The sequence below is a fragment of the Salvelinus fontinalis genome, chromosome 24 (genome assembly GCF_029448725.1).
Source record: "Salvelinus fontinalis isolate EN_2023a chromosome 24, ASM2944872v1, whole genome shotgun sequence".
In the NCBI taxonomy this organism is placed as follows: domain Eukaryota; kingdom Metazoa; phylum Chordata; class Actinopteri; order Salmoniformes; family Salmonidae; genus Salvelinus; species Salvelinus fontinalis.
This window is the reverse complement of record NC_074688.1, coordinates 37,697,878-37,721,434: the sequence shown is the minus strand read 5'-3', so window position 1 is coordinate 37,721,434 and position 23,557 is coordinate 37,697,878. Positions and strand designations below refer to the sequence as shown.

General features: G+C 47.5%; 1 protein-coding gene across 3 annotated transcripts in view; it reads right to left on the bottom strand.

Moving 5' to 3' along the window:
• Positions 1-23,557, bottom strand: part of sgsm2 (small G protein signaling modulator 2) — a 190,324-nt gene that overhangs the window by 35,468 nt on the left and 131,299 nt on the right. For 2 of the 3 annotated variants that reach the window (XM_055880646.1, XM_055880645.1), the window contains exons 10-12: positions 23,523-23,557; positions 20,797-20,959; positions 19,335-19,475 (exon numbers count right to left, since the gene is read on the bottom strand). The exon at positions 23,523-23,557 is cut by the window's right edge and continues 129 nt beyond it. In XM_055880646.1, coding sequence (XP_055736621.1) covers positions 19,335-19,475; positions 20,797-20,959; positions 23,523-23,557 — 339 coding nt within the window. The remainder of the gene's footprint in view (positions 1-19,334; positions 19,476-20,796; positions 20,960-23,522) is intronic. The other variant, XM_055880647.1, reaches the window with a different exon arrangement.

The window sequence follows — 23,557 nt, the reverse complement described above, 5'->3', positions numbered from 1 at the left end:
CAGTCTCTAAAGGGACTAGAGGGAGGATAGTCATCAGAGACAACAGTCTCTAAAGGGACTAGGGAGGGAGGGAGGACAGTCATCAGAGATAACAGTCTCTAAAGGGACTAGAGGGAGGACAGTCATCAGAGATTACAGTCTCCAAAGGGACTAGGGAGGGAGGACAGTCATCAGAGATAACAGTCTCTAAAGGGACTAGGGAGGGAGGGAGGACAGTCATCAGAGATAACAGTCTCTAAAAGGACTAGAGGGAGGACAGTCATCAGAGACAACAGTCTCTAAAGGGACTAGGGAGGGAGGGAGGACAGTCATCAGAGATAACAGTCTCTAAAGGGACTAGGGAGGTAGGGATGACAGTCATCAGAGATAACAGTCTCTAAAGGGACTAGGGAGATAGGGAGGACAGTCATTAGAGACAACAGTCTCTAAAGGGACTAGAGGGAGGACAGTCATCAGAGATTACAGTCTCTAAAGAAACTAGGGAGGGAGGGAGGACAGTCATTAGAGATAACAGTCTCTAAAGGGACTAGAGGGAGGACAGTCATCGGAGACAACAGTCTCTAAAGAGACTAGGGAGGGAGGGAGGACAGTCATCAGAGACAACAGTCTCTAAAAGGACTAGGGAGATAGGGAGGACAGTCATCAGAGATAACAGTCTCTAAAGAGACTAGTGAGATAGGGAGGACAGTCATCAGAGATAACAGTCTCTAAGGAGACTAGTGAGATAGGGAGGACAGTCATCAGAGATAACAGTCTCTAAAGGGACTAGGGAGGTAGGGATGACAGTCATCAGAGATAACAGTCTCTAAAGGGACTAGAGGGAGGACAGTCATTAGAGACAACAGTCTCTAAAGGGACTAGGGAGGGAGGACAGTCGTCAGAGATAACAGTCTCTAAAGGGACTAGGGAGGGAGGGAGGACAGTCATCAGAGATAACAGTCTCTAAAGGGACTAGGGAGGGAGGGAGGACAGTCATTAGACATAACAGTCTCTAAAGGGACTAGGGAGGGAGGACAGTCGTCAGAGATAACAGTCTCTAAAGGGACTAGGGAGGTAGGGAGAACAGTCATCAGAGATAACAGTCTCTAAAGGGACTAGAGGGAGGACAGTCATCAGAGATTACAGTCTCCAAAGGGACTAGGGAGGGAGGACAGTCATCAGAGACAACAGTCTCTATAGGGACTAGGGAGGGAGGGAGGACAGTCATCAGAGATAACAGTCTATAAAGGGACTAGGGAGGGAGGGAGGACAGTCATCAGAGATTACAGTCTCTAAAGGGACTAGGGAGGGAGGGAGGACAGTCATCAGACATAACAGTCTCTAAAGGGACTAGGGAGGGAGGACAGTCGTCAGAGATAACAGTCTCTAAAGGGACTAGAGGGAGGACAGTCATCAGAGATTACAGTCACCAAAGGGACTAGGGAGGGAGGACAGTCATCAGAGACAACAGTCTCTAAAGGGACTAGAGGGAGGATAGTCATCAGAGACAACAGTCTCTAAAGGGACTAGGGAGGGAGGGAGGACAGTCATCAGAGATAACAGTCTCTAAAGGGACTAGAGGGAGGACAGTCATCAGAGATTACAGTCTCCAAAGGGACTAGGGAGGGAGGACAGTCATCAGAGATAACAGTCTCTAAAGGGACTAGGGAGGGAGGGAGGACAGTCATCAGAGATAACAGTCTCTAAAAGGACTAGAGGGAGGACAGTCATCAGAGACAACAGTCTCTAAAGGGACTAGGGAGGGAGGGAGGACAGTCATCAGAGATAACAGTCTCTAAAGGGACTAGGGAGGTAGGGATGACAGTCATCAGAGATAACAGTCTCTAAAGGGACTAGGGAGATAGGGAGGACAGTCATTAGAGACAACAGTCTCTAAAGGGACTAGAGGGAGGACAGTCATCAGAGATTACAGTCTCTAAAGAAACTAGGGAGGGAGGGAGGACAGTCATTAGAGATAACAGTCTCTAAAGGGACTAGAGGGAGGACAGTCATCGGAGACAACAGTCTCTAAAGAGACTAGGGAGGGAGGGAGGACAGTCATCAGAGACAACAGTCTCTAAAAGGACTAGGGAGATAGGGAGGACAGTCATCAGAGATAACAGTCTCTAAAGAGACTAGTGAGATAGGGAGGACAGTCATCAGAGATAACAGTCTCTAAGGAGACTAGTGAGATAGGGAGGACAGTCATCAGAGATAACAGTCTCTAAAGGGACTAGGGAGGTAGGGATGACAGTCATCAGAGATAACAGTCTCTAAAGGGACTAGAGGGAGGACAGTCATTAGAGACAACAGTCTCTAAAGGGACTAGGGAGGGAGGGAGGACAGTCATCAGAGATAACAGTCTCTAAAGGGACTAGGGAGGGAGGGAGGACAGTCATTAGACATAACAGTCTCTAAAGGGACTAGGGAGGGAGGACAGTCGTCAGAGATAACAGTCTCTAAAGGGACTAGGGAGGTAGGGAGAACAGTCATCAGAGATAACAGTCTCTAAAGGGACTAGAGGGAGGACAGTCATCAGAGATTACAGTCTCCAAAGGGACTAGGGAGGGAGGACAGTCATCAGAGACAACAGTCTCTAAAGGGACTAGAGGGAGGATAGTCATCATAGACAACAGTCTCTAAAGGGACTAGGGAGGGAGGGAGGACAGTCATCAGAGATAACAGTCTCTAAAGGGACTAGGGAGGAAGGGAGGACAGTCATCAGAGATTACAGTCTCTAAAAGGACTAGAGGGAGGACAGTCATCAGAGACAACAGTCTCTAAAGGGACTAGGGAGGGAGGGAGGACAGTCATCAGAGATAACAGTCTCTAAAGGGACTAGGGAGGGAGGGAGGACAGTCATCAGAGATAACAGTCTCTAAAGGGACTAGGGAGGGAGGGAGGACAGTCATCAGAGACAACAGTCTCTAAAGAGACTAGTGAGATAGGGAGGACAGTCATGAGACATAACAGTCTCCAAAGAGACTAGATGGAGGACAGTCATCAGAGATTACAGTCTCTAAAGAAACTAGGGAGGGAGGGAGGACAGTCATCAGAGATAACAGTCTCTAAAGGGACTAGGGAGATAGGGAGGACAGTCATTAGAGACAACAGTCTTCAAAGGGACTAGGGAGGGAGGGAGGACAGTCATCAGAGATAACAGTCTCTAAAGGGACTAGGGAGGGAGGGAGGACAGTCGTCAGAGATAACAGTCTCTAAAGGGACTAGGGAGGGAGGGAGGACAGTCGTCAGAGATAACAGTCTCTAAAAGGACTAGGGAGGGAGTGAGGACAGTCATTAGAGATAACAGTCTCTAAAGGGACTAGGGAGGGAGGGAGGACAATCGTCAGAGATAACAGTCTCTAAAGGGACTAGGGAGGGAGGGAGGACAGTCATTAGAGATAACAGTCTCTAAAGGGACTAGAGGGAGGACATTCATCGGAGACAACAGTCTCTAAAGAGACTAGGAAGGGAGGGAGGACAGTCATCAGAGACAACAGTCTCTAAAAGGACTAGGGAGATAGGGAGGAGAGTCATCAGAGATAACAGTCTCTAAAGAGACTAGTGAGATAGGGAGGACAGTCATCAGAGATAACGGTCTCTAAGGAGACTAGTGAGATAGGGAGGACAGTCATCAGAGATAACAGTCTCTAAAGGGACTAGGGAGGTAGGGATGACAGTCATCAGAGATAACAGTCTCTAAAGGGACTAGGGAGGGAGGGAGGACAGTCATCAGAGATAACAGTCTCTAAAGGGACTAGGGAGGGAGGGAGGACAGTCATCAGAGATAACAGTCTCTAAAGGGACTAGAGGGAGGACAGTCATCAGAGATTACAGTCTCCAAAGGGACTAGGGAGGGAGGACAGTCATCAGAGACAAAAGTCTCTAAAGGGACTAGGGAGGGAGGGAGGACAGTCATCAGAGATTACAGTCTCTAAAGGGACTAGGGAGGGAGGGAGGACAGTCATCAGAGACAAGAGTCTCTAAAGGGACTAGGGAGAGAGGGAGGACAGTCATTAGAGATAACAGTCTCTAAAAGGACTAGAGGGAGGACAGTCATCAGAGACAACAGTCTCTAAAGGGACTAGGGAGGGAGGACAGTCGTCAGAGATAACAGTCTCTAAAGGGACTAGGGAGGGAGGACAGTCATCAGAGACAACAGTCTCTAAAGGGACTAGAGGGAGGATAGTCATCATAGACAACAGTCTCTAAAGGGACTAGGGAGGTAGAGAGGACAGTCGTCAGAGATAACAGTCTCTAAAGGGACTAGGGAGGGAGGGAGGACAGTCATCAGAGATTGCAGTCTCTAAAGGGACTAGGGAGGGAGGGAGGACAGTCATCAGAGACAACAGTCTCTAAAGAGACTAGTGAGATAGGGAGGACAGTCATCAGAGATAACAGTCTCTAAGGAGACTAGTAAGATAGGGAGGACAGTCATCAGAGATAACAGTCTCTAAAGGGACTAAGGAGGTAGGGATGACAGTCATCAGAGATAACAGTCTCTAAAGGGACTAGAGGGAGGACAGTCATCAGAGATTACAGTCTCCAAAGGGACTAGGGAGGGAGGACAGTCATCAGAGACAACAGTCTCTAAAGGGACTAGAGGGAGGATAGTTATCAGAGACAACAATCTCTAAAGGGACTAGGGAGGTAGAGAGGACAGTCGTCAGAGACAACAGTCTCTAAAGGGACTAGAGGGAGGACAGTCATCAGAGACAACAGTCTCTAAAGGGACTAGGGAGGGAGGACAGTCGTCAGAGATAACAGTCTCTAAAGGGACTAGGGAGGGAGGGAGGACAGTCATCAGAGATAACAGTCTCTAAAGGGACTAGAGGGAGGAGAGTCATCAGAGATTACAGTCTCCAAAGGGACTAGGGAGGGAGGACAGTCATCAGAGACAACAGTCTCTAAAGGGACTAGAGGGAGGATAGTTATCAGAGACAACAGTCTCTAAAGGGACTAGGGAGGTAGAGAGGACAGTCGTCAGAGATAACAGTCTCTAAAGGGACTAGGGAGGGAGGGAGGACAGTCATCAGAGATTACAGTCTCTAAAGGGACTAGGGAGGGAGGGAGGACAGTCATTAGAGACAACAGTCTCTAAAGAGACTAGTGAGATAGGGAGGACAGTCATCAGAGATAACAGTCTCTAAGGAGACTAGTAAGATAGGGAGGACAGTCATCAGAGATAACAGTCTCTAAAGGGACTAGGGAGGTAGGGATGACAGTCATCAGAGATAACAGTCTCTAAAGGGACTAGAGGGAGGACAGTCATCAGAGATTACAGTCTCCAAAGGGACTAGGGAGGGAGGACAGTCATCAGAGACAACAGTCTCTAAAGGGACTAGAGGGAGGATAGTTATCAGAGACAACAGTCTCTAAAGGGACTAGGGAGGTAGAGAGGACAGTCGTCAGAGATAACAGTCTCTAAAGGGACTAGAGGGAGGACAGTCATCAGAGACAACAGTCTCTAAAGGGACTAGGGAGGGAGGACAGTCGTCAGAGATAACAGTCTCTAAAGGGACTAGAGGGAGGAGAGTCATCAGAGATTACAGTCTCCAAAGGGACTAGGGAGGGAGGACAGTCATTAGAGACAACAGTCTCTAAAGGGACTAGAGGGAGGATAGTCATCATAGACAACAGTCTCTAAAGGGACTAGGGAGGTAGAGAGGACAGTCGTCAGAGATAACAGTCTCTAAAGGGACTAGGGAGGGAGGGAGGACAGTCATTAGAGACAACAGTCTCTAAAGGGACTAGGGAGGGAGGGAGGACAGTCATTAGAGATAACAGTCTCTAAAAGGACTAGAGGGAGGACAGTCATCAGAGACAACAGTCTCTAAAGGGACTAGGGAGGGAGGGAGGACAGTCATCAGAGATAACAGTCTCTAAAGGGACTAGGGAGGGAGGACAGTCATCAGAGATAACAGTCTCTAAAGGGACTAGGGAGGTAGGGAGGACAGTCATTAGAGACAACAGTCTCTAAAGGGACTAGAGGGAGGACAGTCATCAGAGATTACAGTCTCTAAAGAGACTAGGGAGGGAGGGAGGACAGTCATTAGAGATAACAGTCTCTAAAAGGACTAGAGGGAGGACAGTCATCAGAGACAACAGTCTCTAAAGGGACTAGGGAGGGAGGGAGGACAGTCATCAGAGATAACAGTCTCTAAAGGGACTAGGGAGGGAGGGAGGACAGTCATCAGAGATAACAGTCTCTAAAGGGACTAGGGAGGGAGGGAGGACAGTCATCAGAGACAACAGTCTCTAAAGAGACTAGTGAGATAGGGAGGACAGTCATGAGACATAACAGTCTCCAAAGAGACTAGATGGAGGACAGTCATCAGAGATTACAGTCTCTAAAGAAACTAGGGAGGGAGGGAGGACAGTCATCAGAGATAACAGTCTCTAAAGGGACTAGGGAGATAGGGAGGACAGTCATTAGAGACAACAGTCTTCAAAGGGACTAGGGAGGGAGGGAGGACAGTCATCAGAGATAACAGTCTCTAAAGGGACTAGGGAGGGAGGGAGGACAGTCGTCAGAGATAACAGTCTCTAAAGGGACTAGGGAGGGAGGGAGGACAGTCGTCAGAGATAACAGTCTCTAAAAGGACTAGGGAGGGAGTGAGGACAGTCATTAGAGATAACAGTCTCTAAAGGGACTAGGGAGGGAGGGAGGACAATCGTCAGAGATAACAGTCTCTAAAGGGACTAGGGAGGGAGGGAGGACAGTCATTAGAGATAACAGTCTCTAAAGGGACTAGAGGGAGGACAGTCATTAGAGACAACAGTCTCTAAAGGGACTAGGGAGGTAGGGAGGACAGTCATCAGAGATAACAGTCTCTAAAGGGACTAGAGGGAGGACAGTCATTAGAGACAACAGTCTCTAAAGGGACTAGGGAGGGAGGGAGGACAGTCATTAGAGATAACAGTCTCTAAAGGGACTAGGGAGGGAGGGAGGACAGTCATCAGAGACAACAGTCTCTAAAGAGACTAGTGAGATAGGGAGGACAGTCATGAGACATAACAGTCTCCAAAGAGACTAGATGGAGGACAGTCATCAGAGATTACAGTCTCTAAAGAAACTAGGGAGGGAGGGAGGACAGTCATCAGAGATAACAGTCTCTAAAGGGACTAGGGAGATAGGGAGGACAGTCATTAGAGACAACAGTCTTCAAAGGGACTAGGGAGGGAGGGAGGACAGTCATCAGAGATAACAGTCTCTAAAGGGACTAGGGAGGGAGGGAGGACAGTCGTCAGAGATAACAGTCTCTAAAGGGACTAGGGAGGGAGGGAGGACAGTCGTCAGAGATAACAGTCTCTAAAAGGACTAGGGAGGGAGTGAGGACAGTCATTAGAGATAACAGTCTCTAAAGGGACTAGGGAGGGAGGGAGGACAATCGTCAGAGATAACAGTCTCTAAAGGGACTAGGGAGGGAGGGAGGACAGTCATTAGAGATAACAGTCTCTAAAGGGACTAGAGGGAGGACAGTCATCGGAGACAACAGTCTCTAAAGAGACTAGGGAGGGAGGGAGGACAGTCATCAGAGACAACAGTCTCTAAAAGGACTAGGGAGATAGGGAGGAGAGTCATCAGAGATAACAGTCTCTAAAGAGACTAGTGAGATAGGGAGGACAGTCATCAGAGATAACGGTCTCTAAGGAGACTAGTGAGATAGGGAGGACAGTCATCAGAGATAACAGTCTCTAAAGGGACTAGGGAGGTAGGGATGACAGTCATCAGAGATAACAGTCTCTAAAGGGACTAGGGAGGGAGGGAGGACAGTCATCAGAGATAACAGTCTCTAAAGGGACTAGAGGGAGGACAGTCATCAGAGATTACAGTCTCCAAAGGGACTAGGGAGGGAGGACAGTCATCAGAGACAAAAGTCTCTAAAGGGACTAGGGAGGGAGGGAGGACAGTCATCAGAGACAAGAGTCTCTAAAGGGACTAGGGAGAGAGGGAGGACAGTCATTAGAGATAACAGTCTCTAAAAGGACTAGAGGGAGGACAGTCATCAGAGACAACAGTCTCTAAAGGGACTAGAGGGAGGATAGTCATCATAGACAACAGTCTCTAAAGGGACTAGGGAGGTAGAGAGGACAGTCGTCAGAGATAACAGTCTCTAAAGGGACTAGGGAGGGAGGGAGGACAGTCATCAGAGATTGCAGTCTCTAAAGGGACTAGGGAGGGAGGGAGGACAGTCATCAGAGACAACAGTCTCTAAAGGGACTAGGGAGGGAGGGAGGACAGTCATTAGAGATAACAGTCTCTAAAGAGACTAGTGAGATAGGGAGGACAGTCATCAGAGATAACAGTCTCTAAGGAGACTAGTGAGATAGGGAGGACAGTCATCAGAGATAACAGTCTCTAAGGAGACTAGTAAGATAGGGAGGACAGTCATCAGAGATAACAGTCTCTAAAGGGACTAAGGAGGTAGGGATGACAGTCATCAGAGATAACAGTCTCTAAAGGGACTAGAGGGAGGACAGTCATCAGAGATTACAGTCTCCAAAGGGACTAGGGAGGGAGGACAGTCATCAGAGACAACAGTCTCTAAAGGGACTAGAGGGAGGATAGTTATCAGAGACAACAATCTCTAAAGGGACTAGGGAGGTAGAGAGGACAGTCGTCAGAGACAACAGTCTCTAAAGGGACTAGAGGGAGGACAGTCATCAGAGACAACAGTCTCTAAAGGGACTAGGGAGGGAGGACAGTCGTCAGAGATAACAGTCTCTAAAGGGACTAGGGAGGGAGGGAGGACAGTCATCAGAGATAACAGTCTCTAAAGGGACTAGGGAGGTAGGGATGACAGTCATCAGAGATAACAGTCTCTAAAGGGACTAGGGAGGGAGGGAGGACAGTCATCAGAGATAACAGTCTCTAAAGGGACTAGGGAGGGAGGGAGGACAGTCATCAGAGATAACAGTCTCTAAAGGGACTAGAGGGAGGACAGTCATCAGAGATTACAGTCTCCAAAGGGACTAGGGAGGGAGGACAGTCATCAGAGACAAAAGTCTCTAAAGGGACTAGGGAGGGAGGGAGGACAGTCATCAGAGATTACAGTCTCTAAAGGGACTAGGGAGGGAGGGAGGACAGTCATCAGAGACAAGAGTCTCTAAAGGGACTAGGGAGAGAGGGAGGACAGTCATTAGAGATAACAGTCTCTAAAAGGACTAGAGGGAGGACAGTCATCAGAGACAACAGTCTCTAAAGGGACTAGGGAGGGAGGACAGTCGTCAGAGATAACAGTCTCTAAAGGGACTAGGGAGGGAGGACAGTCATCAGAGACAACAGTCTCTAAAGGGACTAGAGGGAGGATAGTCATCATAGACAACAGTCTCTAAAGGGACTAGGGAGGTAGAGAGGACAGTCGTCAGAGATAACAGTCTCTAAAGGGACTAGGGAGGGAGGGAGGACAGTCATCAGAGATTGCAGTCTCTAAAGGGACTAGGGAGGGAGGGAGGACAGTCATCAGAGACAACAGTCTCTAAAGAGACTAGTGAGATAGGGAGGACAGTCATCAGAGATAACAGTCTCTAAGGAGACTAGTAAGATAGGGAGGACAGTCATCAGAGATAACAGTCTCTAAAGGGACTAAGGAGGTAGGGATGACAGTCATCAGAGATAACAGTCTCTAAAGGGACTAGAGGGAGGACAGTCATCAGAGATTACAGTCTCCAAAGGGACTAGGGAGGGAGGACAGTCATCAGAGACAACAGTCTCTAAAGGGACTAGAGGGAGGATAGTTATCAGAGACAACAATCTCTAAAGGGACTAGGGAGGTAGAGAGGACAGTCGTCAGAGACAACAGTCTCTAAAGGGACTAGAGGGAGGACAGTCATCAGAGACAACAGTCTCTAAAGGGACTAGGGAGGGAGGACAGTCGTCAGAGATAACAGTCTCTAAAGGGACTAGGGAGGGAGGGAGGACAGTCATCAGAGATAACAGTCTCTAAAGGGACTAGAGGGAGGAGAGTCATCAGAGATTACAGTCTCCAAAGGGACTAGGGAGGGAGGACAGTCATCAGAGACAACAGTCTCTAAAGGGACTAGAGGGAGGATAGTTATCAGAGACAACAGTCTCTAAAGGGACTAGGGAGGTAGAGAGGACAGTCGTCAGAGATAACAGTCTCTAAAGGGACTAGGGAGGGAGGGAGGACAGTCATCAGAGATTACAGTCTCTAAAGGGACTAGGGAGGGAGGGAGGACAGTCATTAGAGACAACAGTCTCTAAAGAGACTAGTGAGATAGGGAGGACAGTCATCAGAGATAACAGTCTCTAAGGAGACTAGTAAGATAGGGAGGACAGTCATCAGAGATAACAGTCTCTAAAGGGACTAGGGAGGTAGGGATGACAGTCATCAGAGATAACAGTCTCTAAAGGGACTAGAGGGAGGACAGTCATCAGAGATTACAGTCTCCAAAGGGACTAGGGAGGGAGGACAGTCATCAGAGACAACAGTCTCTAAAGGGACTAGAGGGAGGATAGTTATCAGAGACAACAGTCTCTAAAGGGACTAGGGAGGTAGAGAGGACAGTCGTCAGAGATAACAGTCTCTAAAGGGACTAGAGGGAGGACAGTCATCAGAGACAACAGTCTCTAAAGGGACTAGGGAGGGAGGACAGTCGTCAGAGATAACAGTCTCTAAAGGGACTAGAGGGAGGAGAGTCATCAGAGATTACAGTCTCCAAAGGGACTAGGGAGGGAGGACAGTCATTAGAGACAACAGTCTCTAAAGGGACTAGAGGGAGGATAGTCATCATAGACAACAGTCTCTAAAGGGACTAGGGAGGTAGAGAGGACAGTCGTCAGAGATAACAGTCTCTAAAGGGACTAGGGAGGGAGGGAGGACAGTCATTAGAGACAACAGTCTCTAAAGGGACTAGGGAGGGAGGGAGGACAGTCATTAGAGATAACAGTCTCTAAAAGGACTAGAGGGAGGACAGTCATCAGAGACAACAGTCTCTAAAGGGACTAGGGAGGGAGGGAGGACAGTCATCAGAGATAACAGTCTCTAAAGGGACTAGGGAGGGAGGACAGTCATCAGAGATAACAGTCTCTAAAGGGACTAGGGAGGTAGGGAGGACAGTCATTAGAGACAACAGTCTCTAAAGGGACTAGAGGGAGGACAGTCATCAGAGATTACAGTCTCTAAAGAGACTAGGGAGGGAGGGAGGACAGTCATTAGAGATAACAGTCTCTAAAAGGACTAGAGGGAGGACAGTCATCAGAGACAACAGTCTCTAAAGGGACTAGGGAGGGAGGGAGGACAGTCATCAGAGATAACAGTCTCTAAAGGGACTAGGGAGGGAGGGAGGACAGTCATCAGAGATAACAGTCTCTAAAGGGACTAGGGAGGGAGGGAGGACAGTCATCAGAGACAACAGTCTCTAAAGAGACTAGTGAGATAGGGAGGACAGTCATGAGACATAACAGTCTCCAAAGAGACTAGATGGAGGACAGTCATCAGAGATTACAGTCTCTAAAGAAACTAGGGAGGGAGGGAGGACAGTCATCAGAGATAACAGTCTCTAAAGGGACTAGGGAGATAGGGAGGACAGTCATTAGAGACAACAGTCTTCAAAGGGACTAGGGAGGGAGGGAGGACAGTCATCAGAGATAACAGTCTCTAAAGGGACTAGGGAGGGAGGGAGGACAGTCGTCAGAGATAACAGTCTCTAAAGGGACTAGGGAGGGAGGGAGGACAGTCGTCAGAGATAACAGTCTCTAAAAGGACTAGGGAGGGAGTGAGGACAGTCATTAGAGATAACAGTCTCTAAAGGGACTAGGGAGGGAGGGAGGACAATCGTCAGAGATAACAGTCTCTAAAGGGACTAGGGAGGGAGGGAGGACAGTCATTAGAGATAACAGTCTCTAAAGGGACTAGAGGGAGGACAGTCATTAGAGACAACAGTCTCTAAAGGGACTAGGGAGGTAGGGAGGACAGTCATCAGAGATAACAGTCTCTAAAGGGACTAGAGGGAGGACAGTCATTAGAGACAACAGTCTCTAAAGGGACTAGGGAGGGAGGGAGGACAGTCATTAGAGATAACAGTCTCTAAAGGGACTAGGGAGGGAGGGAGGACAGTCATCAGAGACAACAGTCTCTAAAGAGACTAGTGAGATAGGGAGGACAGTCATGAGACATAACAGTCTCCAAAGAGACTAGATGGAGGACAGTCATCAGAGATTACAGTCTCTAAAGAAACTAGGGAGGGAGGGAGGACAGTCATCAGAGATAACAGTCTCTAAAGGGACTAGGGAGATAGGGAGGACAGTCATTAGAGACAACAGTCTTCAAAGGGACTAGGGAGGGAGGGAGGACAGTCATCAGAGATAACAGTCTCTAAAGGGACTAGGGAGGGAGGGAGGACAGTCGTCAGAGATAACAGTCTCTAAAGGGACTAGGGAGGGAGGGAGGACAGTCGTCAGAGATAACAGTCTCTAAAAGGACTAGGGAGGGAGTGAGGACAGTCATTAGAGATAACAGTCTCTAAAGGGACTAGGGAGGGAGGGAGGACAATCGTCAGAGATAACAGTCTCTAAAGGGACTAGGGAGGGAGGGAGGACAGTCATTAGAGATAACAGTCTCTAAAGGGACTAGAGGGAGGACAGTCATCGGAGACAACAGTCTCTAAAGAGACTAGGGAGGGAGGGAGGACAGTCATCAGAGACAACAGTCTCTAAAAGGACTAGGGAGATAGGGAGGAGAGTCATCAGAGATAACAGTCTCTAAAGAGACTAGTGAGATAGGGAGGACAGTCATCAGAGATAACGGTCTCTAAGGAGACTAGTGAGATAGGGAGGACAGTCATCAGAGATAACAGTCTCTAAAGGGACTAGGGAGGTAGGGATGACAGTCATCAGAGATAACAGTCTCTAAAGGGACTAGGGAGGGAGGGAGGACAGTCATCAGAGATAACAGTCTCTAAAGGGACTAGAGGGAGGACAGTCATCAGAGATTACAGTCTCCAAAGGGACTAGGGAGGGAGGACAGTCATCAGAGACAAAAGTCTCTAAAGGGACTAGGGAGGGAGGGAGGACAGTCATCAGAGACAAGAGTCTCTAAAGGGACTAGGGAGAGAGGGAGGACAGTCATTAGAGATAACAGTCTCTAAAAGGACTAGAGGGAGGACAGTCATCAGAGACAACAGTCTCTAAAGGGACTAGAGGGAGGATAGTCATCATAGACAACAGTCTCTAAAGGGACTAGGGAGGTAGAGAGGACAGTCGTCAGAGATAACAGTCTCTAAAGGGACTAGGGAGGGAGGGAGGACAGTCATCAGAGATTGCAGTCTCTAAAGGGACTAGGGAGGGAGGGAGGACAGTCATCAGAGACAACAGTCTCTAAAGGGACTAGGGAGGGAGGGAGGACAGTCATTAGAGATAACAGTCTCTAAAGAGACTAGTGAGATAGGGAGGACAGTCATCAGAGATAACAGTCTCTAAGGAGACTAGTGAGATAGGGAGGACAGTCATCAGAGATAACAGTCTCTAAGGAGACTAGTAAGATAGGGAGGACAGTCATCAGAGATAACAGTCTCTAAAGGGACTAAGGAGGTAGGGATGACAGTCATCAGAGATAACAGTCTCTAAAGGGACTAGAGGGAGGACAGTCATCAGAGATTACAGTCTCCAAAGGGACTAGGGAGGGAGGACAGTCATCAGAGACAACAGTCTCTAAAGGGACTAGAGGGAGGATAGTTATCAGAGACAACAATCTCTAAAGGGACTAGGGAGGTAGAGAGGACAGTCGTCAGAGACAACAGTCTCTAAAGGGACTAGAGGGAGGACAGTCATCAGAGACAACAGTCTCTAAAGGGACTAGGGAGGGAGGACAGTCGTCAGAGATAACAGTCTCTAAAGGGACTAGGGAGGGAGGGAGGACAGTCATCAGAGATAACAGTCTCTAAAGGGACTAGAGGGAGGAGAGTCATCAGAGATTACAGTCTCCAAAGGGACTAGGGAGGGAGGACAGTCATCAGAGACAACAGTCTCTAAAGGGACTAGAGGGAGGATAGTTATCAGAGACAACAGTCTCTAAAGGGACTAGGGAGGTAGAGAGGACAGTCGTCAGAGATAACAGTCTCTAAAGGGACTAGGGAGGGAGGGAGGACAGTCATCAGAGATTACAGTCTCTAAAGGGACTAGGGAGGGAGGGAGGACAGTCATTAGAGACAACAGTCTCTAAAGAGACTAGTGAGATAGGGAGGACAGTCATCAGAGATAACAGTCTCTAAGGAGACTAGTGAGATAGGGAGGACAGTCATCAGAGATAACAGTCTCTAAGGAGACTAGTAAGATAGGGAGGACAGTCATCAGAGATAACAGTCTCTAAAGGGACTAGGGAGGTAGGGATGACAGTCATCAGAGATAACAGTCTCTAAAGGGACTAGAGGGAGGACAGTCATCAGAGATTACAGTCTCCAAAGGGACTAGGGAGGGAGGACAGTCATCAGAGACAACAGTCTCTAAAGGGACTAGAGGGAGGATAGTTATCAGAGACAACAGTCTCTAAAGGGACTAGGGAGGTAGAGAGGACAGTCGTCAGAGATAACAGTCTCTAAAGGGACTAGAGGGAGGACAGTCATCAGAGACAACAGTCTCTAAAGGGACTAGGGAGGGAGGACAGTCGTCAGAGATAACAGTCTCTAAAGGGACTAGAGGGAGGAGAGTCATCAGAGATTACAGTCTCCAAAGGGACTAGGGAGGGAGGACAGTCATCAGAGACAACAGTCTCTAAAGGGACTAGAGGGAGGATAGTCATCATAGACAACAGTCTCTAAAGGGACTAGGGAGGTAGAGAGGACAGTCGTCAGAGATAACAGTCTCTAAAGGGACTAGGGAGGGAGAGGGGACAGTCATTAGAGACAACAGTCTCTAAAGGGACTAGGGAGGGAGGGAGGACAGTCATTAGAGATAACAGTCTCTAAAAGGACTAGAGGGAGGACAGTCATCAGAGACAACAGTCTCTAAAGGGACTAGGGAGGGAGGGAGGACAGTCATCAGAGATAACAGTCTCTAAAGGGACTAGGGAGGGAGGGAGGACAGTCATCAGAGATAACAGTCTCTAAAGGGACTAGGGAGGTAGGGAGGACAGTCATTAGAGACAACAGTCTCTAAAGGGACTAGAGGGAGGACAGTCATCAGAGATTACAGTCTCTAAAGAGACTAGGGAGGGAGGGAGGACAGTCATCAGAGATAACAGTCTCTAAAGGGACTAGGGAGATAGGGAGGACAGTCATTAGAGACAACAGTCTCTAAAGGGACTAGGGAGGGAGGGAGGACAGTCGTCAGAGACAAGAGTCTCTAAAGGGACTAGGGAGGGAGGGAGGACAGTCATTAGAGACAACAGTCTCTAAATGGACTAGAGGGAGGACAGTCATTAGAGACAACAGTCTCTAAAGGGACTAGAGGGAGGACAGTCATCAGAGATTACAGTCTCTAAAGAGACTAGGGAGGGAGGGAGGACAGTCATCAGAGATAACAGTCTCTAAAGGGACTAGGGAGATAGGGAGGACAGTCATTAGAGACAACAGTCTCTAAAGGGACTAGGGAGGGAGGGAGGACAGTCGTCAGAGACAAGAGTCTCTAAAGGGACTAGGGAGGGAGGGAGGACAGTCATTAGAGATAACAGTCTCTAAAAGGACTAGAGGGAGGACAGTCATCAGAGACAACAGTCTCTAAAGGGACTAGGGAGGGAGGGAGGACAGTCATCAGAGATAACAGTCTCTAAAGGGACTAGGGAGGGAGGGAGGACAGTCATCAGAGATAACAGTCTCTAAAGGGACTAGGGAGGTAGGGAGGACAGTCATTAGAGACAACAGTCTCTAAAGGGACTAGAGGGAGGACAGTCATCAGAGATTACAGTCTCTAAAGAGACTAGGGAGGGAGGGAGGACAGTCATCAGAGATAACAGTCTCTAAAGGGACTAGGGAGATAGGGAGGACAGTCATCAGAGACAACAGTCTCTAAAGGGACTAGGGAGGGAGGGAGGACAGTCGTCAGAGACAAGAGTCTCTAAAGGGACTAGGGAGGGAGGGAGGACAGTCATCAGAGACAACAGTCTCTAAAGGGACTAGGGAGAGGGAGGACAGTCATTAGAGACAACAGTCTCTAAAGGGACTAGGGAGGGAGGGAGGACAGTCATCAGAGACAACAGTCTCTAAAGGGACTAGGGAGGGAGGGAGGACAGTCATCAGAGATAACAGTCTCTAAAGGGACTAGGGAGGGAGGGAGGACAGTCAGAGATAACAGTCTCTAAAGGGACTAGGGAGGGAGGACAGTCGTCAGAGATAACAGTCTCTAAAGGGACTAGGGAGGGAGGGAGGACAGTCAGAGATAACAGTCTCTAAAGGGACTAGGGAGGGAGGGAGGACAGTCGTCAGAGATAACAGTCTCTAAAGGGACTAGAGGGAGGACAGTCATTAGAGACAACAGTCTCTAAAGGGACTAGGGAGGTAGGGAGGACAGTCATCAGAGATAACAGTCTCTAAAGGGACTAGAGGGAGGACAGTCATTAGAGACAACAGTCTCTAAAGGGACTAGGGAGGGAGGGAGGACAGTCATTAGAGACAACAGTCTCTAAAGGGACTAGTGAGATAGGGAGGACAGTCATTAGAGACAACAGTCTCTAAAGGGACTAGAGGGAGGACAGTCATTAGAGACAACAGTCTCTAAAGGGACTAGGGAGGGAGGGAGGACAGTCATTAGAGACAACAGTCTCTAAAGGGACTAGTGAGATAGGGAGGACAGTCATTAGAGACAACAGTCTCTAAAGGGACTAGAGGGAGGACAGTCATCAGAGATTACAGTCTCTAAAGGGACTAGGGAGATAGGGAGGACAGTCATTAGAGACAACAGTCTCTAAAGGGACTAGGGAGGGAGGGAGGACAGTCGTCAGAGATAACAGTCTCTAAAGGGACTAGGGAGATAGGGAGGACAGTCATTAGAGACAACAGTCTCTAAAGGGACTAGGGAGGGAGGGAGGACAGTCGTCAGAGATAACAGTCTCTAAAGGGACTAGGGAGGGAGGGAGGACAGTCATTAGAGATAACAGTCTCTAAATTGACTAGAGGGAGGACAGTCATTAGAGATAACAGTCTCTAAAGGGACTAGAGGGAGGACAGTCGTCAGAGACAACAGTCTCTAATGGGACTAGGGAGGGAGGACAGTCATCAGAGATAACAGTCTATAAAGGGACTAGAGGGAGGAAGGACAGTCAGAGACAACAGTCTCTAAAAGGACTAGGGAGGGAGGGAGGACAGTCGTCAGAGACAACAGTCTCTAAAGGGACTAGGGAGGGAGGGAGGACAGTCATCAGAGATAACAGTCTCTAAAGGGACTAGGGAGGGAGGGAGGACAGTCATCAGAGATAACAGTCTCTAAAGGGACTAGGGAGGGAGGGAGGACAGTCATCAGAGATAACAGTCTCTAAAGGGACTAGGGAGGGAGGGAGGACAGTCATCAGAGATAACAGTCTCTAAAGGGACTAGGGAGGAGGGAGGACAGTCATCAGAGATAACAGTCTCTAAAGGGACTAGGGAGGGAGGACAGTCATCAGAGACAACAGTCTCTAAAGGGACTAGGGAGGGAGGACAGTCATCAGAGATAACAGTCTCTAAAGGGACTAGGGATGGAGGGAGGACAGTCAGAGATACAGTCTCTAAAGGGACTAGGGAGGGAGGGAGGACAGTCATCAGAGACAACAGTCTCTAAAGGGACTAGGGAGGGAGGGAGGACAGTCATCAGAGATAACAGTCTCTAAAGGGACTAGGGAGGGAGGGAGGACAGTCATCTGAGATGTATCTGCAAGCTGCTAACATTACAGGGTCACCCAAGGTGACTAGAGGTCCATATTACAGCAAACAGAGAAAGAGAAGAGGCTAAAGTATCTCATATTAAACCACATTCTGAAAATGAGAAAACACTGTTGAAACCAGTGGCCAGTCAGTCTCCAGTTCTCCGTGGCTCAGCTGGTAGAGCACTGAGCCACAAATATTATAAATATTACTGTCAGTTTGACCCAAAGAAATACAACCAGTAGAAGGGTCTCAGAGCCTTTCACCCTGGCAATTCATTAAATGGGGAGGCCCGTTCTATTTCTATGGTCTGATCTACAGATTCTATTTCTATGGTCTGATCTACAGATTCTATTTCTATGGTCTGATCTACAGATTATATTTCTATGGTCTGATCTACAGATTCTATTTCTATGGTCTGATCTACAGATTCTATTTCTATGGTCTGATCTACAGCAGTACAAGCAACCTTTTGATTCAAGGTTCCTACATGGTAAATAAAGGTGGGGCTAAGGTAATGCTAGGCTACAGTGTGGATCGGTTACATTAGACTGGCTTTATGTTTGTCTCTCTCTACCTCTCGATCTACCTCTCGATCTCTCTCTCTCGATCTCTCTCTCTCGATCTCTCTCTCTCGATCTCTCTCTCTCGATCTCTCTCTCTCGATCTCTCTCTCTCGATCTCTCTCGATCTCGATCTCTCTCGATCTCGATATCTCTCGATCTCTCGATCTCTCGATCTCTCTCTCTCTCTCTCTCTCTCTCTCTCTCTCTCTCTCTCTCTCTCTCTCTCTCTCTCTCTCTCTCTCTCTCTCTCTCTCTCTCTCTCTCTCTCTCTCTCTCTCTCTCTCTCTCTCTCTCTCTCTCTCTCTCTCTCTCTCTCTCTCTCTCTCTCTCTCTCTCTCTCTCTTTCTCTCTCTCTCTCTCTTTACACAGTCACAATATCTCTTCCCCTCTTTTCCCCCCTCTATCTCTTCTGCACACAGGGACGTGCCACTTGACCTAGCTGTAGTTCTCACCATGGCAACGCAGCCAACATCACGTTGTTATGAAGCAGGGCAGTCAGGTCACTATTATAACACATTATCAGTCTATTATGAGTCCCTATAAAGGCTGTTATCATTATGTGTGTTTAGTAGACAGTGTTACTAAAGTTTCTGCCTGCAAAGCCCAACCCCCCAAAAAAATATTTCTCCGTCTGACAGTGACTGTAAATGAATTTAAGACAAGTGGAAACGCATTATTTTTTCATTGTTAATTATCTCTGGTATTGATTTGTTCGCGGGAACTTTATACCAAAACAAATAATTTTGTCATTGTATCAAAGAGCAAGAGGAAAACTCAACAGCTCTCCAACTCTCCAACCATATTCTACCTACCCTGCACTGTTGGGATAGGCCATGGGGACAAAGACACACACACCGGAGTTTAAAGGAGAGGGTATTTGGGAGTTGAGTTACAGGTTGCATGCAGGGTAGAATGGGGGGCGGGATGGACCAAGGGTCGGGGGTGGGGGGGGGGGGGGTGGGGGGGGGGGGGGGTCAGGTGATGGATAAAAACCTTTCATGACATTAGGATCTGTGAGGTTCCGCCAGCACATCATTGAGATCATAGCCTGGAGTCTATCCTCCTCCTCCTCTTCATCATCATCCAGCGAGGGAGCACGGCTGCCCGTGGTGTGGTGGTAGTTTATAGTCACTGCTATGTAACCAGGTAATAATACACACAGATAACACAGTTAAACATATAACACAGCGCCATCTATAGGCCTGGTGGTGTGGTGGTAGTTTATAGTCACTGCTATATAACCAGGTAATAATACACACAGATAACACAGCGCCATCTATAGGCCTGGTGGTGTGGTGGTAGTTACCAGGCGATAATACCATGCCCTCAGTGTACGGTCTGGAGTGTGAAGTCACGAGTTCTGCTGGTCGGTTACTGTGTAAAGTCTGCCTTAGAAAGCCATTGTAAATTACGATCGACAGAACGTTTATTATGATGAAGTTCAATCCCCACATTTAATTATTTTAAAGTTTGCTACAAATCGAGATATTTCATTAAATAGTGATCCATTCTGACTACTACATTTGTCGTCACACAGGACCATGTGCTGACACAGACCAATCACGGGCCGGCAGGCTACGAGGAAGCTCCATAGTCATTAAGGTTGACTGTCTCAGGCAGGATGAAAACGACTACATCGACCATGATCCTTAGCGATTTCTGATCCTTAGCGAGTCTCTACCGCTTACAGCCTCTACAGTTTACAGCCTCTACCGCTTACAGCCTCTACCGTTTACATTCTCTACCATTTACATTCTCTACCGTTTACATTCTCTACAGCTTACAGCCTCTACCGTTTATTCCCTCTACCGTTTATAGCCTCTACCGTTTACAGCCTCTACCGTTTACAGCCTCTTCAGCTTACAGCCTCTACAGCTTACAGCCTCCACAGCTTACAGCCTCCACAGCTTACAGCCTCCACAGCTTACAGCCTCCACAGCTTACAGCCTCCACAGCTTACAGCCTCCACAGTTTACAGCCTCCACAGTTTACAGCCTCCACAGCTTACAGCCTCCACAGCTTACAGCCTCCACAGCTTACAGCCTCCACAGCTTACAGCCTCCACAGCTTACAGCCTCTACCGTTTATAGCCTCTACCGTTTATAGCCTCTACCGTTTACAGCCTCTACCGTTTACAGCCTCTACCGTTTACAGCCTCTACAGTTTCCAGCAGACAGACATACAAACCAAAAGAGATAGTCAATTCAAACATACACAACACTCAAGATACCTCCTGTAAATCTCTGTCCATTCTCTTACTGCGTAACAATACCTACTGTATGCTAAACATAAACATAGATGCAAAGAGACGCACTCAAAAGCAGACAAAGTGGACAAGAAGAACTTTTACAGTGACGTCTATCATGCATGTCCAAGGATGGTGTGGGTGCAATTTCATGTGTGTGTGTGTGTGTGTGTGTGTGTGTGTGTGTTTTGGGAGGAGGGGGTCACTCACTAGAGTCGTGGTGGCGTCCAGGGTAGACGATGCGGAACACGTAGTCAGCTGCTGTCTGGTCCTCACTCTCCGGATCTACCAGCCTGACTGTCTGGTCCTCACCCTCCTGATCTACCAGCCTGACTGTGCTGGTCCTCTTCCTTAGCTTAGGAAACACCTTACCCTGGAATACACACACACACACGCACACGCACGCACGCACACGCGCACACGCACGAAAAACAAACAAACAAACACACATGCTCACACAGACACACACATGTTTTACACTGTCACAGGACTCAGCGACAATTTATAGTTTACAGTATGTATAGTTGATTGTTGTAGTCGTGGCTATGTTGTTCTGGTAGCTCAGTTAGTAAGGTAGTGGATTTGATTCCTGGGACCACCCCTAAGTAACATGTAGGCAGCATGAATGTAAGTCACTTTGGATAAAAGCGTCTGCTGAGTGGAATATATTATATGTACAGTACCAGTCAAAAGTTTGGATACACCTACTCATTCAAGGGTTTTTCTTTATTTGTATTATTTTCTACATTGTAGAATAATAGTGAAGACATCAAAACTATGAAATAACACATATGGAATCATGTAGTAACCAAAAAAGTGTTAAACAAATCAAAATATACTTGAGATTTGAGATTCTTCAAAGTAACCACCCTTTGCCTTGATGACAGCTTTGCAAACTCTTGGCATTCTCTCAACCAGCTTCATGAGGTAGTCACCTGGAATGCATTTCAATTAACAGGTGTGCCTTGTTAAAAGTTTATTTGTGGAATTATTTTCCTTTTTAATTATTTGAGCCAATCAGTTGTGTTGTGACAAAGTAGCCGCGGTATACAGAAGATAGCCCTATTTGGTAAAAGACCAAGTCCATATTATGGCAAGAACAGCTCAAATAAGGAAAGAGAAATGACAGTCTATCATTACTATCATTAAGACATGAAGGTCAGGCAATCCGAAAACTGTCAAGAACTTTGAAAGTTTCTTCAAGTGCAGTTGCAAAAACCATCAAGCGCTATGATGAAACTGGCTCTCATGAGGACCGCCACAGGATGACCCAGAGTTACCTCTGCTGCAGGGGATAAGTTCACTAGAGTTACCAGCCTCAGAAATTGCAGACCAAATAAATGCGTCACAGAGTTCAATTAACAGACACATCTCAACATCAACTGTTCAGAGGATACTGCATGATTCAGGCTTTCATGGTCGAATTGCTCCAAAGAAACCACTACTAAAGGACACCAATAAGAAGAAGAGACTTGCTTGGGTCAAGAAAGACAAGCAATGGACATTAGAGCGGTGGAAATCTGTCCTTTGGTCTGATGGGTCCAAATTTGAGATTTTTGGTTCCAACCGCCGTGTCTTTGTGAGATGCAGAGTAGGTTAACGGATGATCTTCGCATGTGTGGTTCCCTCCGTGAAGCATGGAGGAGGAGGTGTGATGGTGTGGGGGTGCTTTGCTGGTGACACTGTCAGTGATTTATTTAGAATTCAAGGCACACTTAACCACCATGGTTTGCACTCCCATCTGGTTTGCACTTAGTCCCACTATCATTTGTTTTTCAACAGGACAATGACCCAACACACCTCCAGGCCGTGTAAGGGCTATTTGACCAAGAAGGAGAGTGATGGAGTGTTGCATCAGATGACCTGGCCTCCACAATCACCTGACCTCAACCCAATTGAGATGGTTAGGGATGAGTTGGACCGCAGAGTGAAGGAAAAGCAGCCAACAAGTGCTCAGCATATGTGGGAACTCCTTCAAGACTGTTGGAAAAGCATTCCAGGTGAAGCTGGTTGAGAGAATGCCAAGAGTGTGCAAAGCTGTCATCAAGGCAAAGGGTGAAGAATCTCAAATATAAATTTTGATGTGGTTACTACATGATTCCACATGTGTTATTTCATAGTTTTAATGTCTTCACAAATAAAGAACCTTGAATGAGTAGGTGTGTGTCCCGGTTTTCTTCCATAGGTGAAGGAGAGGACCAAAATGCAGCGCGGCTAGTGTTCAACATGTTTAATTAGACGAATAAACGGTAACACTAAGACAAGTAACAAAATTACAAATGTGAAAACCGAGACAGCCCTATCTGGTGCAGACAAAACACAGAGACAGGAAACAATCACCCACCAAACCCCAACACAAAACAAGCCACCTATATATGGTTCTCAATCAGGGACAACGATTGACAGCTGCCTCTGATTGAGAACCATATTAGGCTGTACACAGAAACAGACAAACTAGACACACAACATAGAATTCCCACCCAGCTCACGTCCTGACCAACACTAAACAAGCAAAACACACAAGAACTATGGTCAGGGCGTGACAGTGTGTCCAAACTTTTTACTGGTACTGTGTAATATTATTATAGGGTGGCAGGCAGCCTAGCAGTTAAGAGGGTTGTGTCAGTAACCAAAAAGTTGCTGGTTCGAATCCCCGAGCCGACTAGGTGAAAAATCTGCCGATGTGCCCTTGAGCAAGGCACTTAACCTTTATTGCTTCTGTAAGTCGCTCTGGATAATAGCATCTGCTAAAATGTCCATGTATATATTATTATATTATTAAAGCAGGATGGCCCTTTACCTCTCTGTGACCAGAGTGGTGTTAAATCTGTTGTGGGGTCAGTACTTAGTAACACGCACTTGTTACTTACCTTACCTCTCTGTTTATATGCTATTGTACTAGATCTGTTCTGAGGTCAGTTTTTAATAGCACACACCTTGCCTCTCTGGCTCCAGAGTGGAGGCTCCAGCT